The 8,097-nt window shown below is 47.7% G+C and overlaps 3 protein-coding genes across 3 annotated transcripts; all 3 read right to left on the reverse strand.

Moving 5' to 3' along the window:
• Positions 1-574: 574 nt before the first annotated feature.
• Positions 575-1,935, reverse strand: TRV_07677 (uncharacterized protein; the record flags this gene model as incomplete). Its single annotated transcript, XM_003018252.1, has 2 exons — positions 575-1,191; positions 1,257-1,935. The coding sequence occupies 2 exons, from the start codon at positions 1,933-1,935 to the stop codon at positions 575-577; spliced, it is 1,296 nt and encodes a 431-aa protein (XP_003018298.1).
• A 1,215-nt stretch (positions 1,936-3,150) lies between these two features.
• TRV_07678 (aldo-keto reductase (YakC), putative) lies at positions 3,151-4,101 on the reverse strand (the record flags this gene model as incomplete). The annotated part of the gene is made up of 1 exon (XM_003018253.1): positions 3,151-4,101. The coding sequence occupies one exon, from the start codon at positions 4,099-4,101 to the stop codon at positions 3,151-3,153; it is 951 nt and encodes a 316-aa protein (XP_003018299.1).
• Positions 4,102-4,699: 598 nt separating this feature from the next.
• On the reverse strand, positions 4,700-7,031 carry TRV_07679 (uncharacterized protein; the record flags this gene model as incomplete). The annotated part of the gene is made up of 6 exons (XM_003018254.1): positions 4,700-5,043; positions 5,114-5,670; positions 5,744-6,160; positions 6,219-6,325; positions 6,354-6,810; positions 6,871-7,031. 6 exons carry the CDS (start codon positions 7,029-7,031, stop codon positions 4,700-4,702), a joined length of 2,043 nt encoding a protein of 680 aa, XP_003018300.1.
• Between the last annotated feature and the right edge of the window lie 1,066 nt (positions 7,032-8,097).

Below are 8,097 nucleotides of genomic sequence, written 5' to 3' on the forward strand. Positions count from 1 at the left end.
AAAAAAAATAGGAGATATATCAAGGGAGGGAGGGAAGAGAAGTTGTGATTCTCAACTATTCAGAGGAGCTATAACGGCGAGTTTCTCTGGAGCGATCAACGCAGCTGTTAATACAAGGTTGGAGAATGTGTTCAAAGTTAGGGGCGGCTCCAAAGGTAGAATGTACACATATTAAACTTGTAGGTGGGCATGTACGAGCAAGAGGAAACAGGAATATAGGTGAATTAGGGGTAGAGCTGAAAGAGGTAGTAAGCAAGGGAAAAAGGAGACAAAGAATAGGCCTCCACTCACAATTCATCACCGTATCATTCATACAAAGGAAAAAGCGGAATAAACAGCAATAAGTGGAATAAAACGGGGGATACCCAATCAAGGGAATAAAGGCGGCAGATTATGCTTCTGGGGTATGAATAGGTATCAGGAAGAAGAAGGAATTGACAGGCTTAGAATTAGAAAGAGTATGAAATGCAGTCAGTGGCTGGTGGAGAGGAAGGAGGGGGTTAAAAGTGACATCAGCGAAACGTTATTATAAAGGGATATGTTAAGAGGTGAAAGCAAAAGGTATAGCGAATGATTATTTATGCTGGATGCTGCCACTTAGACGATGGGTCAGACCCTTGAGAGAATCTGACTGAGGAGAAAACGAATTAGTGGTTTTGCGGACGCTCCGCTTCAGCAAAGAACGGGTGGATGCATCATCGTCATCTCTAGAAGCCACTATGTGAGTTTCCGACTGTGGTATTTGTTTTTGTTCCTGTGTGCCGTCAGTCTGAGAGCAACTGGCCAAGTCAACGTCCACCTTTTTCTGTGCTGCCATCCGAGACCGTTCGTATCTCAGCGTGACATCACCCTTCCAGCGGGTGTCGAGCAGGCGATCCCAGAAAGTGAAGAATGGTTGGCTGAAGTTTGATTTGATGCCCCAGCTCTGGTGGTGAATGTCATGATAAGCGGCGTTGTTTCCAGTGACATGCTGAAGGGGGTCCCAGGGGAAGGCGTAACCGCAGTGGTCATCGACAGTCTTGAGCGTTGAACAGGTGAAAAACCACATTCCCTGTCGAGTGGTCATGCCACAGGTGAGGAATGCAAGACCGGTGCCGGCTGTGTCGAGAAGGAAGCCCTCAAATGGATGGTTATACAAAGCACCAAAGGCGTATGGTACATATAACCTATGATGCCTTGAGTGGAATGTAGCTGTTTCATGTCAGTAAAGAACATAGCAGTCGACGCAGAGATATGAAAATGCAAAAAAAACTTACTGTATAGCCACTTGTTCATATGCATAGCGCGGTGAAGGAAGTACTGCCATGTGTCGACAAAGGTGATGGCATATACAAACTGGAGCGCCGGGATAAGGTAGTAGTATATAGAATAGCCAACGGCCCACTCCCAGGCGGCGAAGGCAGGTGCTGTGGCAGTCTCTCCTGTTGATGAAGTGACCACCTGGGTCAGAAACGGGTAATGGCCTCCTGACACGACAGCAGCAAGAATAGGATAGCCCGAGAGCTTGGCCGCCAGGCTCACAGGGTCAACTCCTAGCAGCATCATAAGCCGGGGCACCGCGCGCTGGGCGAGGCGGATACGGGTGGCCCAGACGGCAATATCATATTCTTCTCTGCCATTGAACTCTGGCTGATCGAAGAATATGAGCAAGATGCCAAAGAGGGTCTGGATGATCTGCTGTAGGATGACGTCGCGCACCACCTCCCAGCGGGTGACATGGTTCCTCTTCAGAATCTCTGCTGGAGTGTGAAGGCGGTATTGCGGGAAGTAATCATTCACGTCTATCCAGTGGAAAATCATGGACAGGGCCCAGTAGGCAACTACTGGGAGAATGAGAATGGTGGCATTATCTGGAATAGGGGCGATGAGTGGTTGGCGGGGAGTAAGGGTGTAGGACGGGAGCGGCGGAAGCTCGGTTGCGGAAGCGTTGAGCATGACGGGCAGGCCAGACGGTATAACAATGGCGGAAAAGGAGGGCTAGACACTGTCGGGAGGATGTTTCCTTGAGCTTGCCTGTCACTCAGGATCAAAGTTATATCAGACGACAGAGGATGCTGGGCCCATGGGATAGAGGAGTAGAGGTAGGCCAGGCAGATAAAATCGGACAGGATCGGGAAGAACGAAAGTTGTGCGCGGTTAGGGGCTGCTCGGAAGGCTGAAGGAGAGAATCGAGCGAGGCACAACAGGACGTCGCCTTTTTATTCGAGAAATCAAAGATCTGAAGAATTGAACGTCGAAAGTCGAAGTTGATGTCGAAAAGTCGGATGTTTTTTTATTTTTCGACTCCTTCCTTTTTCGGCCAGAACAGGTGATTATCACGTGAATGACATCACGTGTTATTGTGATATAAAAGTTTATTCTATGTTTTTATTTTATGTATTATATGTTAAAGGGGGATTTTCAATATGCATAGAAATCATGATCCATGATTCGGGTGATTCCATAACTACTATGATGGCAATTATTGACTGCCAGCTGTTAATTGAACGGTAAAAGTGCTGCTATTATTAACTATACACACTTAGGATAACTAACTAGTTAGTCAGTTATCTGTACAGCAGGCTTCTTTTCCCCCTTAATGATACCCTCTTTTCTTCCCTTTGGTCCAGAGCTTTACTTTTCGCCCCTGTGGCCTGCCCTCCGCTCACCTGTAGGCCCTTCCTTAGCTATCGACCCCCGAGACCTCTCTGACTGAAGGTCCCTCTTACCTCTAGTACAGGATAGTAAGGAGTAAAAGGGAAGCATCCTTAATAAGGGAGACTATAAGAGAGGGCTAGGTAAGAGAGCCGGAGCTACTAGAGAGGAGATGGCTAGAGGAAAATACCTTTAGCCTAGCAGGGAGAGCAGGCTGGAAGTAAGAGTAGTATAACTAATCAATTAGGTAGTTATGTGGAATTCTCCCTTACAAGCTGAAAAGGAATGTTGACCGGTTGGTCTGTCTAATCCGCCGTCAAAGCCTCTCAGCGAACTGTTCAATGATCCAGGCTAGAACTTATGAGCCTTTCCTGCAAAGGAATCGATAGCAAATATCTGCTCCATCGCCACTAGCCAGTGGCTCTGAAGACTGGGCCAAACAATCCTAACCGGACAATATACCCGATAACTCTATTTAGTAATGATATCAAGAAAAAGTGAACGCCTTTTTACGGCCTAGCCATCGCTCAGGAGCATGACCTGCTCCTCATACCTGTCGCCCTCAACGGGATGTTGAGAGAGTATACGGTTTATGTCTTCCAAATCCTCTTCAGCTAGAGACAACACCCTGGAGTTTTCAAGCACTCTCTCGCGCTTTGTTGAGCCCGGGATAGGGACTATGGTAACATGGAACCTCTTCTCTAGAGCAAGAACCCAGGATATGGCGATCTGTGGCAAGGTCGCACCCTTCCGGTCGGCAATGCCCTCGAGGGCCTTTACGAGTTTTATGTTATTCTCTATTTTGCCTGGTTGAAACCTTGGGAAGGTCTTTCGTCTGTCCCCATCCGGCAGGTCATCAGGAGACTGGATCTTGCCAGTCAAAAACCCGCGGCCCAGGGGTGAATAGGCGATGACGGGAATATTGAACTCTTTGCATGTTTCGAGGATCCCATTGTTTGTGGGGCCAGTGCTCCAGAGGCTTAGCTCTATTTCCACCGCAGCAATTGGAGCTACTCTGGCTGCCCGTCGAATCGTCTCGGCCCGAACCTCAGACAGACCGATACCCCCGATCAAGCCCTCGTCGCGCATCTTTAGCAAGGCCGCCATCGTCTCTTCGATGGGTGTATTCCTGTCCACGCGCGAGCACTCGAAGATGTCGATTTTCTTTGTTCCTCCCAAGAGGCGCACACAGTTCTCTACACTCGGCCGTACTCCTTTCTCTGTCCCGTCGAAGGCGTGGTCTTTACCCATCCCGCCCTTTATGCTTAGCACGACCTTGTCTGCATCCTCAGGATACATGCTAAAGTATGCCCTGAGTAGCTGCAGTGAGTTCGCGTCCGGAGGGCCATAGTGCTCGCCGCCATTCCAGAAGTTGGCTCCTTGCTCGAGAGCTGTCTTCATCACCTTGAATGCATCCTCGTACTTCGTTGGATTGGGCGTCCATGTGAAGCCTTTTCCCCTATTCATCAGCCATCTAATCTGCTAACCTGACCTGAAGCAAACTATTTACTCACCCATTAAGCCGTATCCAATCTTGCCCACTGGCTTGCCGAGTATCGTACTCATCTTAGGAATTAAAATAGTCTGCCAACAACAAGTAGATGGTGGTTTTCCAATATGGTCAGCAATGGGGAATTCTGTGGTCAATAGTTGCGGAGGTAGAAGATGTTACACTTGTCCATCCCCTCACGTTGCGCAGCACATGCCTTTTGGTTTTCCATATCTTCCACTTTGGTACTCTACGTCATTTTGTCTCCTTACAGAGAAGGCACCAACTTGCCACTAGGAGCCTCAAAATAAACAAACATAAAATCACGGATTTCAAATAGAGAGCATAGCTGAAGAAATACGATCTCGATTATTCATTGCGTCGTCAGTGCCTAGGTATATGCTGAAAAATTCATGAAAAACAATAAATGAAGTAGAAGGAAAGCAGAATCTGACCCAAAGGTTCCCTGAGGTATAATGGAGGCACCAAGCGAGGGATAACAGTTATTTTTGCGTAAAAGAAAAATTACATGGAGAAGTTCAAGGTAGAAGAATAGTAACCAAAAAGATCAAGATGCTATATCTTGTGTCCAGTTTCCACATCTTCATAGTTAGGCGAATGGGTGTCAGAAAACTCTTCTGTGAAACCGGATACACGACGCTCTCTCGGCCGTGACTCGGTATTTTCAGACACTACAACGTTGTCAAGGGTTACCGGTACACCTATGCTGGAGAAGGATGACCCGTGGCGACCATGAGTTGGTCTGGCTGGATGGTGCAGTTCTCGCTGGTTCTCAGGAGACGGTGAGGTTGCAGGAGATATGGGGCTGATGAACGATGGCGTCTCACTCGGGTGTCGAGCAGTCACGGGAGTGTCGTTGAAGGGGGTAGGTAACTCTGACGGGCTCATCACAGTGCCAGCTACACAAAATGTTAGTTATAAAGTGTTTGATAGCTATTAATATCATACATATGTGATGTAGTTACTTACCATGCATCTCATGTATTGGAGAGCTGCCAGCCTCCGGGGCGTTGAGATCAGAATAAACAATAGTGGAGGGAGGATGGTTATTGGGGGACACGACCGAGTCAATCCCCGAGTCCGAGTATATACCTGTCGATGCATGCTTGTCGTTGATGCCAATTTCAGTGGAGGTAGTAGTCATGTCTGGCTTGTGTGATGGCTGTCCCATTCCATACATCCAACCAAGGATGCGTCTCCTAGCGACCTCACTTGTTCCTCCAAGGCTAGGAGCGTATCGTCTTTCTTTGCGTCGACGGAAAATCAGCCACACCACCGCTAGAGCAGTGATGAATATCAGGCCTAGGACAACACCTAGAACTGCCCCAACCCATCTAGGAAGACCGCCGCCTGCTCCCTTATCCTCTCCGGGGGGAGCGGTAGTACCGGGAGAGGATGGGGTTGCCTTAGCAGGCTCATATGGATACCACTTTTGGATAGTTTTGGTATATTTCTTGCCAAAAATATCTGCCAGTTTATCGTTATCCCAGCTGTCCGGCTGAGTTTTGGTGGCTCCCCCTTTCCCACTATTTTCAAGGAGTAGGGAATATTAGTAAAGGTTGCCAGTAAAAATATAACAAGAATGGAGGGATTCCTTACGTTCCGCCAATCTTCCTGGTGATCACATCTGGAACTATGTACTCGCTCCACTCCCTTGGGTCATACTTATCCTTGAATTTCAGCTCGTTCAAATTAAATACCCGGACTAAAGGTCCCACTAGACATGATGTTTGTGATGTATATTGACCGCCAATCACGAACATTTGATCCGGGTATGGCTTGACACACTTGTGTGCGCGGCGGCCCATGTTGCTTTCTCCAGTATATACTTTTGTCCAGGTAAACGAAGGAATGGACAGAACATGCACATCATCGTACGGCCTGACGGTGCGTTCGGTGCCATTGTACCCGCCGTAGATGTATATATTGAACGAGCTCCGATCTGCCGCCTCGCCGACAACTGAGCAGAATGAATTCGATGCGGGCGGTATATCGCCTGTAGTCTTCTGTGAATACCTTTTTAGAAGTCAGTGACTATTCAAGCTGTTACTAGGAAAGGTTTTGCATAAGTTACCATTCTCCAGTCCCAATATCATACAAGCTAACTGTCTCCATAAACGCGGAATCTTTCTTAGTCTGGCAGAATGTGTTAATGATAGAGTCAACGCTAGTTGGAGAACACTATGCAACAGTGCAGTCAAAGACTTACGTTTTCCTCTTTCTCTTGGGAAGATATGGGTGAAGGATATATGGATTCCGGGTTTGTAACTCCACCTATTACGACCATGACGCCGTCTGAGACAGGCAGCCAGACCAACTCTGCACTTGATCGTCCAGTAACCCCCGTAAGATTGTCACGGGCAAATTTTGGTTCGTCAAATCTGGACAGGTCAACAGATATAAGAGTATTAGCTGTTATATTCGGCTGAGTTACTACGTCTATGACGTCCCCATTTTCTCGTTGACGTCCACTGAAGTAGTATCCCTTGTTTTCGCTTGGAACGGATACGCCTGCTCCATGGGTAATGTAGCGGGTGACATCTTCACGGATTTGAGGTAGGATGGAGCCTGGTTTGAAAGGCGGTTTAAATGGGCCGTATTGATAGGCATCATATCCATAGAGGGACGAGTTTGTGGGGGTTTGGAGTGGCCTCCGAGTAATACCACTATAAAAGTCTCCTAGTTAGAACATGGAACGGGGTGTTATAGGCAGAAGGAGTAAGTACCCATAAGTAAGCAGGGTATAGTCACTGTAGAAAATTGTTCCATCAATATAGGTAGGCGCAAGAAGCGATGCATCTCCGCCAGCGAGCCTTGGTATCCTTCCAAGCAGGTCTGTGAAATTGGTTTTCATATCAAAGGAGGAGTTGAATGAAAGCGTAAACATATTGTCCAAATCGGGGCCTACGTCCTGGATTAGCTAGTCTGTGACGTGTTTTTCATTTATTAAAAGTCCCTACCAGCCTTCTCTAGGATCGGCCTGCCATCTTGAAAATTGCTACATATTGTCAGGAATAATAACGATCAGAAAGTATCATAATGGGAAACTCACCGTTGCCATAATAAAGAGCCTCCATCAAGGTAAACAGTGTCGCGAATAACTCCAGCTTGAGATACCAGGCGTCAGCACTCCAGTAGACCCAAGTAGATTACCGTCAGTCAGTACATACCTCTGAACCTATACCAGTTACAAAAGTCGACGTTAGTCTGGACTTTATCTCCCTGACCGTTAACCACGGAGACAAAGGCTAGTCCTAAGCCAGCAATGGCGCTGAACGACTTCATCTTGCTGGCCATCAAGGATGAAATAGGCGACCAAATGGATTGAAGCCCAGTCGAGGATGTGAACTTGCGCCTGGCTCTTCACTCGAGAGTCGAGCGCTTAGCTAGGCTGTGGTGCGCTATGCAGGTCAAAACACTTTATCTGTCTGGCAGAAGGCCACTCTCATGGCTAGTTTCTAAGCTAGTCTGCGCTTGAAGTGGTGATGTCTGCGCTTGTTAAACGATGATGCCGCTGCAGACGAGGGCTTGAAGTTGAATCGACTGCCCCTTGTCCCCGTGAAGGGTAGAGGAAATCCCCGGTGACTGGAGCGTATCAAGTAGGGCGACGCCTGACTGGGCCGAGTTGGGAATATATCTACTCCGTAACTTATTCGTTGAAGAAGTTACTGCGCATGGTAAGTAGGTTTGTGCCGGAATAGGGCTGATTTCAGTATTTTACAGTGAAAAACACTGACTCTAATTACCTTCCCAGGTCGCAGAATCGTGAAGAAGGGCCAAAAAAAAATAGAGTCAAACAAGAGAACCATCAGCTTGTCAGGAGTGATGATAAAGAGAGTGATGGATCGGTGGCAGTGGCCGTTAAGCGGGACTGAGGCTGGAGTAGCGCTCCCACGACCATACCAGCTGAAAGGTTGAGAATACTGGAATCAGAAGAAAGAAATGGGAAATTG

This window comes from Trichophyton verrucosum (genome assembly GCF_000151505.1).
Source record: "Trichophyton verrucosum HKI 0517 chromosome Unknown contig01086_1.f1.exp, whole genome shotgun sequence".
NCBI classification, from domain to species: domain Eukaryota; kingdom Fungi; phylum Ascomycota; class Eurotiomycetes; order Onygenales; family Arthrodermataceae; genus Trichophyton; species Trichophyton verrucosum.